The sequence below is a fragment of the Salvelinus namaycush genome, chromosome 3 (assembly GCF_016432855.1).
Source record: "Salvelinus namaycush isolate Seneca chromosome 3, SaNama_1.0, whole genome shotgun sequence".
Lineage (NCBI taxonomy): Eukaryota > Metazoa > Chordata > Actinopteri > Salmoniformes > Salmonidae > Salvelinus > Salvelinus namaycush.
Window position 1 is genome coordinate 34,356,281 of NC_052309.1, and position 19,160 is coordinate 34,375,440.

Below are 19,160 nucleotides of genomic sequence, written 5' to 3' on the forward strand. Positions count from 1 at the left end.
CCACTCTTCTGGGAAGGCTTTCCACTAGATTTTGGAACATTGCTGGGGGGACTTGTTTCCATTCAGCCACAAGAGCATTAGTAAGGTCGGGCACTGATGTTGGGCGATTAGGTCTGGCTCGCAGTTGGCGTTCCATGGAGTTGAGGTCAGGGCTCTGTGCAGGCCAGTCAAGTTCTTCCACACCGATTTCGACAAACCATTTCTGTATGGACCTCACTTTGTGCACGGGGGCATTGTCTTGCTGAAACAGGAAAGATCCTTCCCCAAACTGTTGCCACAAAGTTGGAATCACAGAATGTCATTGTATGCTGTAGCGTTAAGAATTCCCTTCACTGGAACTAAGGGGGCTAGCCCGAACCATGGAAAAACAACCCCAGACCATTATTCCTCCTCCACCAAACTTTACAATTGGCACAGGTAGCGTTCTCCTTGGATCCGCCAAACCCAGATTCGTTCGACTGCCAGATGGTGAAGAGTGATTCATCACTCCAGAAAACACGTTTCCATTGCTCCAGAGTCCAATGGCGGCGAGCTATACACCACTCTAGCCGTTGCTTAGCATTGAGCATAGTGATCTTAGGCTTGTGTGCGGCTGCTTGGCCATGGAAACCCATTTCATGAAGCTCCCAATGAACAGTGCTTGTGCTGACATTGCATCCAGAGGCAGTTTAACTCGGTGGTGAGTGTTGTTACAACCAAGGACAGACTATTTTTTACACGCTTCAGCACTTGGCAGTTCTGTTCTGTGAGCTTGTGTGGCCTACCACTTTGCGGCTGAGCCGTTGTTGTTCCTAGACATTTCCACTTCACAATAACAGCACTTACAGTTGATCGGGGAAGCTCTAACAGGGCAGAAATTTGACAAACTGACTTGTTGGAAAGGTGGCATCCTATGACGGTGCCACGTTGAAAGTCACTGAGCTCTTCAGTCAGGCAATTCTACTGCCAATGTTTGTCTATGGAGATTGCATGGCTGTGTGCTCAATTTCATACACCTGTCAGCAACCGGTGTGGCTAAAATAGCCGAATCCACTGATTTGAAGGGGTGTCCATATCATTTTGTATATATAGTGTACAGTATGTCAGTTTTATAATGAAATAAAAAGCACAATTAGTGTTAAGAAATTAAAAATGTCCAGCACAGGGGGCAATTTCTCCCCTTGTAGTGTCAAGTTTTGTCCAGGATAGACAATGGACCCTGGGATTGGAGACTGAACCTTGGGTGGGGACTATGGGGTTGAACACTTAATATTTTATGCTTTGTGCTAAGGCTCATTTGGATGGCTATCAGTTGCACTTGCTGTTTTACTGTTTGTAAAATGACACTTTTCAATGGTTACATTTTCAAAAGGCCAATGGATTTAATGTTACATTTATTGGGAGAGCATCACATGTTTTTTCACGGTGTTACTAACAATCATATAGACATGTCAAAGTCCCGATTATCAAGTACTGTACCAGCCTGCACCTGAAGCTTCAGAAAATGTCATTTATACAACTCTTAAAGCAAAGGTGTTCCCCTTAAAATCTGTACTGATAGCATACAGCACAATATGCAACTCTTTGCGATCCCACCCGAATGCCAGTCCATGGGTCTTGCTTCAAATTTCATAAGGTGTTCTGAGCAGAAAAATGTTCTGTACCCATTACTGTCAAACAGATGATTTCGCAAGTTCTCATGTTGAGTGCTCAGCATTTACATGTTTAAGTCAAAGTGAGCCTGTAGACCTGCCTTATCAGTGTGGTGATGGGAATAATTATAATCAAACTATGTATTAATGTTTTTGGTCAATCAAGAGCAGAGAATTGGTGAGTTTACCGGATTCTCTGGTAGTAATGAATGTTACTTTTTTTTTTAAATGCAAGGTCTTCTAGTATTTGTGCCTTTCAAAGTCTGTAAAATAGATGCTGCTTGACAATGTCATTACTGTACAATCGCCATTCATGTTTAATTAAATTGTATTTCTAATCAACCATCTGGTTTTTACAAAAAATATATATTTCATGCACTCCTGACGACTTTCCAAATGTTTCAGATAGTGAGTTTACTTGGTTTAGCATTTTTTTTTTTTGTTAAATAAATATACAATGCGACTTTGTTCTGTGCATTTTGCTCTTTTATAATGTACACGTATTTTTTGGGGTATAGAGTACCACAGTATGAGTTATAAAACCTAGCAGTCAAACGGTTCCATTCATTTTTCCCCATAGGGGATGTTAGAAACACTTAAGGGCTTTGTTCCCTGTGGGCTTTGTTCCCTGTAGGCTTACCCTGGTGTGACGTTTCGATAACCCTGGAAATCTCTCTAGGACAAGGTGACTTTTCAATGTATTTGCTTACGTCACACCCTCCATGAAGAGCTTACCACCGCCCTGCTAGTTTTCTGTTCTACCTGATAATTGTACCCACCTGTTGTCCTAGTTCTAAATCAGTCCCTGATTAGAGGAACAATGAAAACATGCAGTGGAACTAGACTAGTTGACTTCTTCGATATCTAAGGGCTAGATTCAATCAGATTGAAATAGTGTCTTGGTGGAACGCATTAGAGCTGTCAAATCCACAAGCAGCTTGTTGCCATTGAATGCAATGAAACCACACCTGACAAATTCCATGCATCAGAATCTGCATAATGAATACCACCCAGATGTTTCAGCGGTGTGAGCAGTTGCTCGTGTGTCAAACTACTCCCTTATTATCCCTACTGTGTTAAAGTTCAAAACGGCGTTAGAAATAACGACTCAAATGTCAAACCATTGCTGTTAGGGTACGCATGTTTACTCCAAACGGAAGTTTTCCAATGGAAAAAAACACTTCTGTTCCGTTTGCAACAGAATCGAGGTAATGAATACGGCCCCAGACAAGTTTCAAGCAGGTGAAAGACCCAACGGACAAAACAAACCTCTCAACATTTCATTTATTGTAAACCCAGTACAACTTCAAAAATGGAAAAAGAAACCCCATGTAATAAATTAGTGTTCAATTTACATTCGACTTCTGAGAAACATATAATTTCATAGTATAAACTGGTCTGGAAAAGATCAAAGCCACTGAGGCAGCCAACTTCAAAGCACTTCATGTCGCAGGCATTCAAACGCAGACATGTCTCGATTAAATAGAGGCCTTACAGAAGGACCTTATTACCCATGTACTGTCTGAAACAGATTACAATTTAGGCTTCTCTAAGTCTGAAGAGTTCCAAGTAAATCATACCATAATAGTATACTAGATACTTTGGACCAGTTACCAACTGACTCATGGCATTCCACCACCAGTGGTTACCAACTAGATTGAAATGTTAAGTTTACACAAGCTGTGTTTTGACAGACCAATGACGTAAATCTGATTATCCATCTCAACGACAACAATATAGAAGCCTCCGCAGTAACACTATCATTCCCTATCACCACCTCCAACCGTGGTAAGCACTCGCTGTTCAAGTCACAGAGATGGCCAATCCTTTAGGCAAACATGACATGGATCAATCCCTGATAATGTTGAAATTTGCCAGCATCCACCTTGACAATCAACTTAGTCCATATGTGACCTATGCACACCACTAATGCTCAACACCTTCATTTTATCATCCTAAGGCCCTACCTTAACAGTTACCGAAATAGCTTCCTCTCCTGGGCCCAGATTCACTAGACCTTAACTATAGACTTGAAGAAAGTTGTTATTCCTCAAAAGGTTATTGGACATTTTCTTGCTCTATTTCTCCTTAAGAAGAAATTTGGTTCTTAATTCCAAGTTAGCTAAACTCTTGGCAGTGCGAGAAAAAGCTCATGAAAGCAGTTTAATTCACACAAACTTCATCTGAAAGTTTCAGTATTGATCATTTTAAACCCAATAACATGTTTTAGAACAGTAATCGCAGTATGAAATATGCTAACATGATTGCCATTGTGAGATAAGTTGCCAAGAAATGAAGATTTGTAAGAAGATAGAGGAATTGCACTTAAAATATCTTGTGAACGTATTTTTCGTAAGAAGTGTTTTGTGAATCTGGGCCCTGGCATTGAAAGAAAGGAGATGGGCCATTGCGATTTATACTTGCTCAACATCTAACACCAACATGTGTGTAAGAATAAGTGCACTGACAAACTACCCAGCTGAGTGGATGTGTAATGCAGAGTTGAGCAAAGTAGCTGGTTGGAGCAGATGAGCGGGCTGTTTGAGTGACGTGTGTCTGTTATCTGCGTATCCAGAGCCATCCGTTGAGCAGGCAGGCAGAAAGGAACAGGGAGAAGAGCACCAGCTCAGTCTGTCTCCGTTCAGCGTTCTGCTTCTCCAGACCCACCAGACGACGACTCATCTTCACCACCTGGACACGAGAAAGGCGCTGATCTGTTATACTGTAAGTGACTGATTTATTTTTGTTTATACACAACATTTGTCGTAGTGTAAAGATGGCCTCAGTAGAAAGGACATCTTACAGAAATGCAACATAAGTATCCATAACATTAGTAACTCAATGGACAGAAGAAAATATTGAAGTTATGGCTCCATCTACTGGTTGAACACAGGCTACACTGTCATAATGGAACAAAAGCATAAGGCCGCACGAACAGTAAACAGGCTTATCGTGAGAGATTCAGGCCTAAATTAAGCCTAAAGATGCTGATGTCACTCACCAAGTCCTCTAACGTCTTACCAGCACCATAAGATACTGTCATGAAGTAATATAGGCCTATATAAACATTTAATGTAATTTCTAGCCTAATACATTTTGACTGGATACATTGCCAGAATATTTTTTATAAGACAAAATACAGGGTAGCCTGCCACTGACAGGTCTGAGTTTGTTGTGTGAATGAATAAATTAATTTCTGCCCGTTTTATTTTTTACAATGCATCAGTGCAGCAATGTATTAATTTAGCCTTTGTGATTACATTACACCAGAGCTACATGTCACTTTCGCCATTCAAACTTCCCCGCCAGTTCATTGCCAACACTGACCTATTTTATTGAAATTCAGCAAGCAAGAGGATTGATTGATGCTTTTTTAAATTGCAAACTACACTGAACAGAAATGTAAACAACATGTAAAGTGTTGGTCCCATGTTTCATGAGCTGAAAAATATCCCAGAAATGTAGCAGGCACAAGTTACGGTCAATTTACAATTGCATTTTATCGATGGCAATTTCAATGCACATAGATACCGTGACGAGATCCTGAGGCTCATTGTCGTGCCGTTAAATCTCCCGCTATCACCTCATGTTTCAGCATGATAATGCACGGCCCCATGTCGCAAGGATCTGCACACACTTCTAGGAAGCTTAAAATGTCCCAGTTCTTCCATGGCCTGTATACTCTGTAGACATATCACCCATTGCGCACGTTTGGGATGCTCTGGATCGATGTGTACAATCGCATGTTCCAGTTCCCGCCAAAATCCAGCAACTTCGCACAGCCATTGAAGAGGACTGGGACAACATTCCACAATCAACAGTATGATCAACTCTATGCAAAGGAGATGTGTCATGCTGCATGAGGCAAATGGTCACACCAGATACTGACTGGTTTTCTGATTCTCCCCACTACCTTTTTTTTAAGGTATCTTTGACCAACAGATGCATAACTGTATTCCCAGTCATGTGAAAGCCATAGATCAGGGACTAATGATTTTATTTCAATTGACTCATTTCCTTATGAACTGTAACTCAAACAGTACCAGTCAAAAGTTGACTCATGCAAGGGTTTTTCTTTATTTTCACTATTTTCTACATTGTAGAATAATAGTGAATACAAACTATGCAATAACGTAGTAACCCCCCAAAAAAGTGTTGATCAAAATATATTTGAGATTTGAGATTCTTGAAATAGCCACCCTTTGCCTTGATGACAGCTTTGCACACTTGGCATTCTCTCAACCAGCTTCACCTGGAATGCTTTTCCAACAGCCTTGAAGGAGTTCCCACATATGCTGAGCACCTGCTTTTCCTTTACTCTGCGGTCCTACTCATCCCAAACCATCTCAATTGGGTTGAGGTCGGGTGACTGGAGGCCAGGTCATCTGATGCAGTAGTCCATCACTCACTCTTGGTCAAACAGCTGTTGAAAAACAAATGATAGTCCCACTAAGTGCAAACCAGATGGGATGGCGTATCGCTGCAGAATGCTGCGGTAGCCATGCTGGTTAAGTGTGCCTTGAATTCTAAATAAGTCAGTGTCACCAGCAAAGCACCATCACACCTCCTCCTCCATGCTTCACGGTGGGAACCACACGAGATCATCCGTTCACCTACTCTGCGTCTCACAAAGACACGGCGGTTAGAACCAAAAATGTCACATTTGTACTCATCAGACCAAAAGGACAGATTTCCACTGCTCGTGTTCTTGGCCCAAGCAAGTCCTTTAGTAGTGGTTTCTTTGCAGCAATTTGACCATGAAGGCCTGATTCACGCAGTCTCCTCTGAACAGTTGATGTTGAGATGTCTGCTACTTGAACGCTGAAGCATTTATTTGTGCTGCAATTTCTGAGGCTGAATATATTTTGATTTGTTTAACACTTTTTTTGCTTATACATGATTCCATAGAATTGATGTCTTCACTATTATTCTACAATGTAGAAAATAGTAAAAATGAGTAGGTGTCCAAACTTGACTGATGTAGATATATAAAAAACAAACGTCCTCTCACTGTTAACTGCATTTATCTTCAGCAAACTTAACATGTGTAAATACCTGCATGAACATAACAAGATTCAACAACTGAGACAAACTGAACAAATTCCACAGACATGGTGTAATGTGTCCCTGAACAAAGGGGGAGTCAAAATCACAAGTAACAGTCAGTATCTCGTCTGGCCACCAGCTGCATTAAATACTGTAGTGCATCTCCTCCTCATGGACTGTACCAGATTTGCCAGTTCTTGCTGTGAGATGTTACCCCACTCTTCCACCAAGGCACCAGCAAGTTCCTGGACATTTCTGGGGGGAATGGCCCTAGCCCTCACCCTCCGATCCAACAGGTCCCAGACGTGCTCAATGGGATTGAGATCCGGGTTCTTCGCTAGCCCTGGCAGAACACTGACATTCCTGTCTTGCAGGAAATCACGCACAGAACGAGCAGTATGGCTGGTGGTATTGTCATGCTGGAGGGTCATGTCAGGATGAGCCTGCAGGAAGGGTACCACATGAGGGAGGAGGATGTCTTCCCTGTAATGCACAGCATTGAGATTGCCTGCAATGACAACAAGCTCAGTCCAATGATGCTGTCACACACCGCCCTAGACCATGACGGAACCTCCACCTCCAAATCGGTCCTGCTCCAGAGTACAGGCCTCGGTGTAACGCTCATTCCTTCGATAAATATGAATCCGACCATCACCCCCGGTGAGACAAAATCGCAATTCGTCAATGAAGAGCACTTTTTGACAGTCCTGTCTGGTCCAGCGACGGTGGGTTTGTGCCCATAGGCGATGTTGTTGCTGGTGATATCTGGTGAGGACCTGCCTTACAACAGGCCTACAACCCTCAGTCCAGCCTATTGCGGACAGTCTGAGCACTGATGGAGGGAGTGAGTTCCTGGTGTAACTCGGGCAGTTGTTGTTGCCATCCTGTACCTGTCCCGCAGGTGTGATGTTCGGATGTACCGATTCTGTGCAGGTGTTGTTACACGTGGTCTGCCACTGCGAGGACGATGAGCTGTCCTTCCTGTCTCCCTGTAGCGCGGTCTTAGGCGTCTCACAGTACGGACATTTCAATTTATTGCTCTGGCCACATCTGCAGTCCTCATGCCTCCTTGCAGCATGCCTAAGGCACGTTCATGCAGATGAGCAAGGGACCCTGGGCATCTTTCTTTTGGTGTTTTTCAGAGTCAGTAGAAAGGCGTCTTTAGTGTCCTAAGTTTTCATAACTGTGACCTTAATTGCCTACTGTCTGTAAGCTGTTAGTGTCTTAACGACTGGTCCACAGGTGCATGTTCAATAATTGTTTATAGTTCATTGATCAAGCATGGGAAACAGTGTTTAAACCCTTTATAATGAAGATCTGTGAAGTTATTTGGATTTTTACTAATTATCTTTTAAAAGACAAGGTCCTGAAAAAGGGACGTTTCTTTTTTTGCTGAGTTTATATGCTACTCGTTTAAGAGAGAGGGGGAAGAGATAGGTAAGTTGCCTGTCGAGATGCGTGAAAGACAAAAAGACTGAAATATCCGCCAGAGTATAGGCTACTCTTAGATAAAATTCTTAATCAAATAAAAATTTAAGCCCAGTGTCAACATAACCACCTATGGACAGGCTATGGACAGGTTGAGTCCATGTGTTCTATTTTCAAATGGTTGTCAATTTCATCTTCATATAGCCTAGGCCTATATCACAGCTGTTTCTATAGCTTCCCCTTAACTTTACATTATATTGATTTCGCATTATCCTATAAGGTAGACTAGTTCAGATGCAGGTTTCAGACAGTGTCATTCAGACGTTCAATGGAATGTGAAAGTAGCTCATTATTGTCTCTTTTCACCCGCGATAGGGGTAATTACCCTGCTTACCTGTCTCCTAAGTACGATGAACTCCACAGCTGCACTTCCCTCATCTGGGCTCATCCAAGAGTCCCGCATGGCACTGCCAACCACACAAATAGGGATAAAGGTAAATGGTGCATGTGCACACACACCCACACTTCAATGCTTTAGGCTTCAGAAATGTGTTTTTGGTACCACAAAACAAGCCCAATAATAGGAAATTTTAATGGTTTGCCAGAACTTGTCACCTTTTCCTGGCTGGTTCGACATACACAGGGGGCTCCTCAACCACAGCGGTAGTTGGGTGTTCAGGATAGCTGAACCTTTAAACCAGGGAGAGAGACCACAGTCTGCAAAGGGGCTTTTAACACAAGGCAGATCGAAGAACAACAGGGAAGGATCCAGCATGAGGAAAAACAACCAGAAGTGTGCAACAAAAGACAGCACAAAGCAAGATGAAGTTGTCACATGGATACTGATCTAAGATCAGTTTTCCATTGTTGCCTGTAAAGGCTAAGGTTAGGATTAGGGTACAATGGGCTGATCCAAGATGTGTGCCTACTGGAAACTTCTACCCGAAACAAGAGCGAAGCAGCAAGCAGAGTTTAGAGTGCAGAGGGACGGGACAGTTCATCACTAAGGACTTAACATGGTCCACACACACCCGCATATTAATGAAGTGGGCACAACAGCGTCTCTTCACCCTCAGGTGGCTGATAAGAATAGGCATGGGCCCTTGGATTCTCAACAAGTGCTACAGCTGGACCCTCGAGAGCACCTTGACTGGCTGCATCACCGCTTGCTATGGCAAATGCACCGCCCTCGACCACAAAGCGCTACAGAGGGTGGTGCGGACGGCCCTGTACATCACTGGGGCAGAGCTCCCTGCCTTCCAGGACCTCTAATATCAGGCAGTGTAAGAAGAAGGTCCGAAAAATTGTCAGACTCCAGCCACCCTAGTCAGACTCTTTCCATGACACAGATTGACCAGGTGAAAGCTATGATCCCATATTGACGTCACTTGTTAAATCCACTTCAATCAGTGCAGATGAAGGGGAGGAGACAGGTTAAAGAAGGATTGTTAAGCCTTGAGATGGATTGTGTATGTGTGCCATTCAGAGGGTGAATGGGCAAGACAAAATATTGACGTGCCTTTGAACGGGGTATGGTAGTAGGTGCCAGGCGCACCGGTTTGTGTGAAGAACTGCAACGCTGCTGGGTTTTTCACACTCAACAGTTTCCTGTGTGTATCAAGAATGGTCCACCACCCAAAGGACATTCAGCCAACTTGACACAACTGTGGGAAGCATTGGAGTCAACATGGGCCAGTATCCCTGTGAAACGCTTGACACCTTGTAGAGTCCATATCCTGACGAATTGAGGCTGTTCTGAGGGCAAAAGGGGAGGGGGGTGCAACTCAATATTAGGATGATGTTCTTAATGTTTTGTACACTCAGTGTATACACTATATACAGTACCAGTCAAAAGTTGACACCTACTCATTCCAGGGTTTCTTTATTTCTACATTGTAGAATAATAGTGAAGACAAACTATGAAATAGCACATATGGAATGTTACACTTTTGGTTACTACATGATTCCATGTGTTATTTCATAGTTTTGATGTCTTTACTATTATTCTACAATGTAGAAAATAAATTAAAACCCTTGTAGGTGTCAACTTTTGACTGGTACTGTATATACATACACCATTTTACTCTTATTATTGTCTATCATGATTCCTAGTCACTTTACCCTGTCTTTATGTACATATCTACCTCAAATACCTTATTTTGTTATTTTTTACTCTGCATCGTTGGGAAGGGCTCATAAGCAAGCATTTCATGGTATACTTGGGGCGGCGGGTAGCCTAGTGGTTAGAGCGTGGGCCAGTAACTGAAACGTTGCTAGATCGAATCCCCAAGCTGACAAGGTAAACATCTGTCATTCTGCCCCTGAACATGTTAACCCACTAGGCCGTCATTGTAAATAATAATTTGTTCTTAATTGACTTGCCTAGTTAAATAAAGGTCAAATAAAAATAGTATGATTTCAACCTAAGTTGTGAGTAAAGGAAGTGATCCTGTAGTCAAGAATGAATCCTTTATCGAAGCAAAAGCTTTGCAAAGAAAGTGAGAACTAGTAGTGTAAGAACATAAATGCAAGCCCAAGTAAGCAAGGAAGAAATGGAAGGAGGTTAGGTGCCATTTGTTAAGATTTCGGTTTGGGTAGGCAGGGGTCACTCAGGTAGGATTAGCCGCTATCCCCTAACCTGTATTTCTGAGTGACAGTCTGCAGAAGGCACTGTGAGGCCTGCTGGCCCAGTTCCTTGGCAGCCTGCAGCATGGTCTGTGGGGACAGGAGGCTGGGTAGGGTGGCAGGAAGCCCCAGGAGCATGGGCAGGGTGTCTGCAGCAGCTGCAGTAGAGGAGCGCTGAGGGGGGCATCCTGCACCGCCGCAACTACAACCGACACGAGTGAGGGGTGGGTTGGGTCACCACAAAAGACAGGACAGACAGAAGGGAACAACACTTACCAAGCATAGTGACAACGCCACAACTTCATGTTGCCTCGAGTACAACCTACATGTAAGGAGAGGCTAGAGATCAGAGAAACCAATGTGTCTCCCTCTGCTGGAAACACAGGTGAAGAATGGGAGGACAACGCTGCATGGGGCCTGAGGCAGCGCAGTCAGTAGAATGTAGTGTCCCAAGCCAACAATGCAACTTTCCCTTTGTCTTTCTGAAATGTTCCGTTGAAAGAATTTTGATGAAGTCTGGTTACATATGGCCGAGTTGTCTCGTCCACAAGGTGATGAAAACCAACAAAAATTGTTGGTGTTCTGAAAATATTCAGCACCATGTGTTTTGGGAGCTTTTTGTAATGTGTTTTTGAGCTTTTTTTCTCCAATTCTGAGGAAGTGTTGTACATGTAACCCCTTCACTGGGCAGAGGAGTTACGCAGAGAGGCAGGTAGCCTAGCGGTTAAGAGCGTTGGGCCAGTAACCGGAGGGCCGCTGGTTCGAATCCCCGAGCCAACGAGGTGAAAAATCTGTCGATGTGCCCTTGAGCAAGGCACTTAACCCTAAACGCTCCTGTAAGTCAGTCTGGACAAGAGCTTCTACTAAATGACAAATGTAAATGTAGTAAGCCATTCAGTCTGGTCCAAGGAAAAAGATGGATCTCTATGGTGACATTTAAAAGGAGTTAAGTGTTTAATCCAATGTGTCTTGTACTTACGAGATAGGGGTGTGTGGTGTCTGTTTGCAGGTGGGGGTGCCAGGGTTGCTCCTGCCAAAAGCCTGGTCACTGTAGGACCTACGCAGTGGACTCTGTCACAGAAGAGAGAAAGAGTAACATGAGTTCGATAAGGAAGAGATGGGCAACTGGTGGCCCCCTTTGGTAGGCCTGCGGATCAATTTCCAAATCCAGGGATGCAAACTTGTGAGTGCCCAAAAAGGTGACACTTTTTTTGCACTGAAACATGCAAAGTACACCTGGCATACCTCTTTTTATCCACTGTATTGAAAAAGAGGGAGGGTGTATGGTGTTCCTTTCAACTCTATAGTGGCTTCCAGCTTAAGCCAGGCCCAGCTCCAGCTACACTTGATCACTGAATTCACTTGTTTAACAAGCAACGCCTCAGTTTTACCTAATTCTCTAATTCTGAAAATTAACCACATACTGTAGAGGGAATTCGTAGGCGATTGAATAAACCCCCACTTCCTTCCATTCTGCTAGCAAACGTGCAATCTTTGGACAATAAAATAGACCCACATGGAAGATTAAACTACTAACGGGACATTCAAAACTGTAATATCTTATGCTTCATGGACGTGACTGAATGACGACACTATCAACATACAGCTGGAGGGTTATACGCTGCACCGGCAGGATAGAACAGCGGCGTCTGGTAAGACAAGGGGCAGCGGACTGTATTTTTGTCAATAACAGCTGGTGCACGATATCTAAGGAAGTCTCGAGCCTGAGGTAGAGTATCTCATGATAAACTGTAGACCACACTACCTGCCTTAAGAGTTTCTGTATTTTTCGTAGCTGTTTACATACCACCACAGTCAGAGGCTGGCACTTAGACCTGCCTACTCTGTTAACCATGCATAGTCACTTTAATAACTCTACCTACATGTACATATTACCTCAACTAACCGGTGCCCCCACACATTGACTCTGTACCGGTACCCCCTGTATATAGTCTCGATATTGTTATTTTACTGCTGCTCTTTAATTACTTATTCTTATCTTTTTTTTTTACTGCTTTGTCGGTTAGGGGCTCGTAAGTAAGCGTTTCACTGTAAGGTTGCTGTTGTATTCGGCGCATGTGACTAATAGAATTTGATTTGAAAACAGTTTGTTAACATTTCACACAGATTGCCAGGGTCCAGTAAGCAACTAACGCGTTATAACTTGAGGAACGACAAGGAGTCGTATACCAGTTAATACTATAGCGAATGGTTCGGTTATTAACGTTAGCTCATCTGATGTTGTAACGTTAGCTAGCTAACGTTAGCTGTCTGTTATTAGCCAGCTAATTTTCACTCCATAAATTCAATCATACTTGATCAGTTAAGTTGGCTAATGTTGCTCAACATTTCTCTGGCAAGCTAACGGAGAATTCTATCCAGCTACTGTAGCAAGATACTTAAAACCTCTAACGCCTCACAAACCCGGATCCGGGATCCCCCCCATCAAAAAAGCTGACTAGCATAGCCTAGCCTAAAGCCACAGGGATATCATATAATAAAATGTTCATGAAATCACAAGTCCAAGACACCAAATGAAAGATACACATCTTGTGAATCCAGCCATCATTTCTGATTTTTAAAATGTTTTACAGGGAAGACACAATATGTAAATCTATTAGCTAACCACGTTAGCAAAAGACACCACTTTTTTACTCCATCAGTAGCTATCACAAATTCGACCAAATAAAGATATAAATAGCCACTAACCAAGAAACAACTTCATCAGATTACAGTCTGATAACATTTATTGTATAGCATATGTTTTGTTAGAAAAATGTGCATATTTCAGGTATAAATCATATTTTACCATTGCAGCCACCATCACAACTGTCACCAAAGCGACTAGAATAACTAGAGACCATCGTGTATTACCTAATTACTCATAAAACATTTCTTAAAAATACACAGCGTACAGCAGATGAAAGACACAGATCTTGTGAATCCAGCCAATATTTCAGATTTTCTAAGTGTTTTACAGCGAAAACACAATATAGCGTTATATTAGCTTACCACAATAGCAAACATCACAACAGCATTGATTCAAGGCAAAAATAGCGATAACGTATAAACCACCAAAATATATTAATTTTTTCACTAACCTTCTCAGAATTCTTCAGATGACAGTCCTATAACATCATATTACACAATGCATATAGAGTTTGTTCGAAAATGTGCATATTTAGCGGCACAAATCGTGGTTATACAATGTGATTAGTGGCCAAAACTTCAAGCAATCTGTCCGGCGCCATCTTGGAGAGGCACCTATTCTAATCAAAAACTATTCATAAACTTGACTAAAAAATACAAGTTGGACAGCAAATGAAAGACAAATTAGTTCTTAATGCAATCGCTGTGTTACATTTTTAAAATTAACGTTACTTCAAGCATACAGCGTGCGCTAAAGCGAGACCGCACCGAAATTCATGGCGGAATTATTATTTGACATTTGTCAACATAAATACGAATTAACAACATAAAGATTGCTTACTATTTGCCGAGCTTCCATCAGAATCTTGGGCAAGGTGTCCTTTCTCCAGAACAATCGTCTTTTGGTTGAAAGATGTCCTCTTATGTGGAAAAAGCAGCTAACGATAGCCACCCACTGGAGAGGTGCCCAACTAGTGAAAGCGCGTCACAAAGAAATCTAGGAAAATCGCAATAAACTGATATAAGTCGGTTTAAATTAACTACCTTATGATGTCTTTAACACCTATAACGAATAAAAACATGACCGGAGATATAGAACTGCTAAAACGAAAGCGTTTGCAGGACGCCATTGTGATGTCCTCTTGCGCCAGATGTCCCGTTGAAAAGAATGGTACTTCCGTTCCATGATCATTTATAGTGGCCCAGATTGCGCAATCCACTCCATTCAAATTCTCCCCGCTTACTGACATCTAGAGGAAGGCGTATGCAGTGCATGTAGCCCGATGGCTTACATGGGGACTTATAAACTGACCTCAGAACAGGGACCTCGATTTCTGAAATCTCACTCCCTGACAGGAAATGTGCTGCAGAATGAGTTCTGTTTCACTCAGAGAAATAATTCAAACGGTTTTAGAAACTAGAGTGTTTTCTATCCAATAGTAATAATAATATGCATATTGTACGAGCAAGAATTGAGTACGAGGCAGTTTAATTTGGGAACAAATTTTTACAAAGTCGAAATGGCGCCCCCCTAGTGTCAAGAAGTTAACAATACTTGTTCCACCACATTTTCTCCCTCACCTCAAACTTTCCAAATTCCAGTTGCACGATTCTACACGAATCACGTAGGTCACCTATTTTGGATTCAAAACTGCGAATTTCCCCGAAAAGGTGACTAGTTTGCATCCCTGAAAATCTATTTTGGGGGAGGGGGACTTCGTCAGGTAAAAGAACAGAATACACAAGGTGCAATTTAGAAATGTGGTTGTGCATCAGCAGTTTTTCTCTTATGTCAGTCACTCAATTAGCCCATGTCAGCAAAATGTTTTAGATTGTAAGTTAGTCTTGAGGCCAACTAAACTTGTAGTAATCATGGTCGAAATACCAACCGGGGGCCCCCTTGGATTGTGTTAGTCATTCTCAGGCAAACATTTCTCTCCACCCTATGGCAAAATGTGTACAATTGCATGAAATTAACTAAAACTTTGAATTTTGCTTAGGCACACCAAATGGCTAGTGCCGGATGACTTAATGTTTAGGTATAGATATGGGTATGCAGAACCGCGAGCCACTGCGGCCCCCCCCCCCGCGTTGAGTCCAGATCTTTTTGGTGACCCCCACCCCCATCAAAGTTGGCCATCCCTGAGTTCAATGGTGGGGGTAGGGCCAGATGGAAGCTGCTGGGAATGTTTCAATCCAGGTGATACCTGCATATTGAATCATTTGCTAACTCCATCTCCTCAAATGCTCTCCCTAAGCACGACTCTGAACACTTTAAAGAATGACACTCAGAGCAATGGCATGACACTATACTTATCCAATTATTGTCAGACAACTCATTCCCAAAGAAAAGGTCCAGTCTCCACACTCACATACCTGCACTGGTTCCCTCATGTAGGGGTCTCTTTCTCTGTTCCAGGCACTGTGCTGCTGTGCCTCCCATGCAGGCCCCAGGGGGAGGGCTGCGCCTTGCTTGGATGACGTGAACAGTGGATGGGGGCTCATGTCCGGGGCATCTATTAGTAAGTCAAAAAGATATAAGAACACTGAGATAAGATAGGGACTCACACACAGATCCCATTATTGCTCCGACTCAAATCCTGAAGAAAAAAAGAAAACAGAGCATTTTGGACCAGCATTGTTAAGTGTCTAAACGAGTTTTTCTTCTGACCCGTCTTCGTTCTATCGCAACTCTACTTCAAGTTCCTTGGTGTGCACATCACCAACAAACTATCATGGTCCAAACACACCAAGACAGTCGTGAAGAGTGCACAACAAATCCTATTCCCCCTCAGGAGACAAAAGATTTGGCATGGGTCCTCAGAGCCTCAAAGTTATACAGCTGCACCATCGAGAGCATCCTGACTGGTTGCATCAATGTCTGGTATGGCAACTGCTCAGCCTCCGACCACACGACAGAGGGTAGTGCGTACGGCCCAGTACATCACTGGGGCCAAGCTTCCTGCCATCCAGGACCTCTATACCAGGCGGTGTCAGAGGAAGGCCCTAAAAATTGTAAAAGACTCCAGCCACCCTAGTCATAGACGGCTCTCTCTGCTACCGCACGGCAAGCGGTACCGGAGCTCCAAGTCTAAAAGGCATCTTAACAAGCCATAAGACTCCTGAACAGCTAATCAAATGGCTACCCAGACAATTTGCATTGCATAGCCCCCCCCCCACACTGATGCTACTCTGTTTATTATCTATGCATAGTCACTAACTAACTACATGTACATATTACCTCAACCAACCGGTGCCCCCACACATTGACTCTGTACCAGTACCTCCTGTATATAGCCTCGCTACTGTTATTTTAATTACTTGTTACTTTTATATCTATTTTTTTACTTAACACTTTTTCTTAAAACTACATTGTTGGTTAAGGGCTTGTAAGTAAGCATTTCACTTTAAGGTCTACACCTGCTGTATTTGGCGCATGTGACAAATAAAATTAGATTTTGATTTGAACTTAAGCCATATAAATGCCTCCTGTTTTGTCTTTATCAATAGGCCTACCCCCAGACCAACCATGTCCCCACCTCTGAGAGACAGCCTGTCTGGGATGTGCATGCTGTAAGAAGCGGGACAGTCAGCACACTCCTGCCTCTCCTCTTCCCATCTCTGTCCCATGCCTGGCCCCACTCTCAGCCGGTCGGGGACACGCATCTTCTGGTTGATGGCCTCAGAGAAGATGGGGTCACGGCCGCCACGCACCTGGGAAACGTCACCCCGAAACTCCGAAGAAGCCATGGTAGCACTGGCAGCTGCTGTTTTAAGATCAAAATGTGTTACAACTTCTGAAGTCACAGTGCATCTTTGACAAGCCTATACTACCCCTGTAAGACTATACTTGGATGTAGTTAGCTGAATAGGCAACAGGATTAGTCAAATGTTAGTAGGTTCATTTTCATGCAGTGTGGATTAGCTGGAACTATCCTGTGTTATTCTTTGGGTGCTTAAATCCAGTCCGCCCACAATGGTCGCCGCCCAACTCCATCGTAAATCTTTGAGTTTAATTGGCTAGGGGCCTGTCAAATCATTGCAGATGGCAGGCAACTCAATTCAATTAATGTGAGAACTGCGTACCTAGGTAGCTAGTTGTCTGATTAATCAGGCTGTATACACAATGAATTGGTATATACAGCCTTGAAGTAATGCCTGCAAATCATGTACATTTTCCTTACAAGACAGAATGTTTAATTAAATTACATTTAAACTTACTATACCGGTTGTCTGTGCAGTTTGTCTTCAACTGTTCTATGGAAACAAGAATGCCATAAATGGTTCTGAATCAGGGTAGAGTACAGAGAACAATCCACACTTTTGGGAATTGCAGATTTTTGTGTAGATATAAATCAGAATATTTGTTTTTGAAATTCACACACACAAAAAGTGTTGATTGTTCTCCACCCTCCCGATTTAGATAATAGCCTACCATTTGCGTTGTCATGGCACGCTTGGTTCAATAGTTAGGCATATTGACAAGATTAAAAACTGAACATTCAGTATAAAACTAATTTTACCTCGGTGCTTAACATAACCATATAACGTTACCTAACTACTCTCTAAAAAGTCGGGTAAACAATACATTCCTATGGATAGTTTGTTCCGATAGAGTACCGGTAAGTTCAAATATAATTGCATTCAACATTCTGGCTTGTAAGGAACATTTACACGATCTTGCAAGCGTTAGTTTCAGGCTGTACATACCAATTAATTGTGTATTAACGTTACAACCTGATTAATCAGACTAAAGTTAGGTGGCTAGGTATGAAACACTACTGGATAGCTATGGCTGAAGACAATTGTTGTAGTTAGTTAAAATAGCTGTGAGAATAGCTCATGACAAGCTAAATAGCTAGCTATGGCAACACAATACGGTTATGGTAAGCCAGTGTTAGCATATTGGTGGCCAGTTAGCTAGCAATCACAGCTACCAAGCCTGAAAAAGAGCTGGCAAGTAGTGCTAGCTAGCTACTTGTTGCACTCAAACACCAAGGGCTAGCGCGTTAGCTGGCTAACGTTATTCATCGTTTTTTTCGTCATCATACTTTAATCATTGACCTATTGTTATCACACTTTCTACAGTAAAATAAATGCAAGATATATCTAGCTAGAAAGATGACAGACCTGAGGAGTAACGTGCAGGGCAGAGATCTTTGGCCAGCTAAATTAGCGAGTAGCTTTGCTAGCTAGCTTGTCAGTTAGAATGCAAGCGACCTAGCTAGAAGCTAAAGTTAGCTGGAGTAAAGCTGATAGCCAAATAAGTTGGTCAACTATCACGAAGTTGTCAGCAGCAATTTGACATTATCTTTAACAACACCGTGGCTAGACAGTTTATCAACAAAAACTATAGCTATTTAGATAAAAGCTTAGGGAACTAGCAAGCTATGTAGCTAAACTTTATAAAGTTGACATTAGCTAGCTCGCTACCCTACTAACGTCCTTCTTTGGTATCATTGCGTTTGCACATTTTTCGTGCATGCCGCCACCTACTGTGCGGGAGTGTGTGGTCTATAACTCTTTTTTTATTTTATTTTTATTTAACCTTTATTTAACTAGGCAAGTCAGTTAAGAACAAATTCTTATTTACAATGATGGCCTAGGAGCAGTGGGTTAACTGCCTTGTTCAGGGGCAGAACGACAGATTTTTACCTTGTCAGTTCATTGTCAGCTTTACATTTTGTGATATAAAAAAACAACAAATTTCACCACCAACCCAACATATTTGATACAAAAAAAACGAATTGCACCACCAACCAACCCAACACATATATACCA

At 42.5% G+C, this 19,160-nt stretch overlaps 1 protein-coding gene and 1 long non-coding RNA gene across 5 annotated transcripts; one reads left to right on the forward strand and one right to left on the reverse strand.

The window, feature by feature from the left end:
- Positions 1 to 2,153: 2,153 nt before the first annotated feature.
- Positions 2,154 to 17,600, forward strand: LOC120030693. Its single transcript, XR_005473668.1, has 3 exons — positions 2,154 to 4,355; positions 15,799 to 15,901; positions 16,890 to 17,600. It is a non-coding gene; the product is annotated as an uncharacterized LOC120030693 (long non-coding RNA).
- On the reverse strand, positions 2,759 to 18,829 carry LOC120030666 (mitochondrial fission factor homolog B-like). 4 transcript variants are annotated; one of them, XM_038976110.1, is made up of 8 exons: positions 18,510 to 18,829; positions 16,919 to 17,143; positions 15,756 to 15,895; positions 11,710 to 11,801; positions 10,744 to 10,932; positions 8,721 to 8,795; positions 8,500 to 8,572; positions 2,759 to 4,322 (listed from the first exon to the last, which is right to left on the reverse strand). In XM_038976110.1, exons 2-8 carry the CDS (start codon positions 17,127 to 17,129, stop codon positions 4,191 to 4,193), a joined length of 912 nt encoding a protein of 303 aa, XP_038832038.1. In that variant the 5' UTR covers positions 17,130 to 17,143; positions 18,510 to 18,829; the 3' UTR covers positions 2,759 to 4,190. The 4 variants fall into 4 exon arrangements, with proteins under 4 accessions (XP_038832038.1, XP_038832045.1, XP_038832052.1 ...); XM_038976117.1 differs by having other exon boundaries at positions 16,919 to 17,146; XM_038976124.1 differs by lacking the exon at positions 10,744 to 10,932.
- Between the last annotated feature and the right edge of the window lie 331 nt (positions 18,830 to 19,160).

Coding starts and splice junctions, on each gene's coding strand:
- LOC120030666 (XM_038976110.1), bottom strand. CDS start 17,129: ATGGCTTCTTCGGAGTTTCGGGGTGACGTTTCCCAGGTGCGTGGCGGC. Junction 10,933..11,709: donor ACACCACACACCCCTATCTC/GTAAGTACAAGA, acceptor TGTCGGTTGTAG/TTGCGGCGGTGCAGGATGCC. Junction 8,573..8,720: donor GTCGAACCAGCCAGGAAAAG/GTGACAAGTTCT, acceptor TGTGGTTGGCAG/TGCCATGCGGGACTCTTGGA.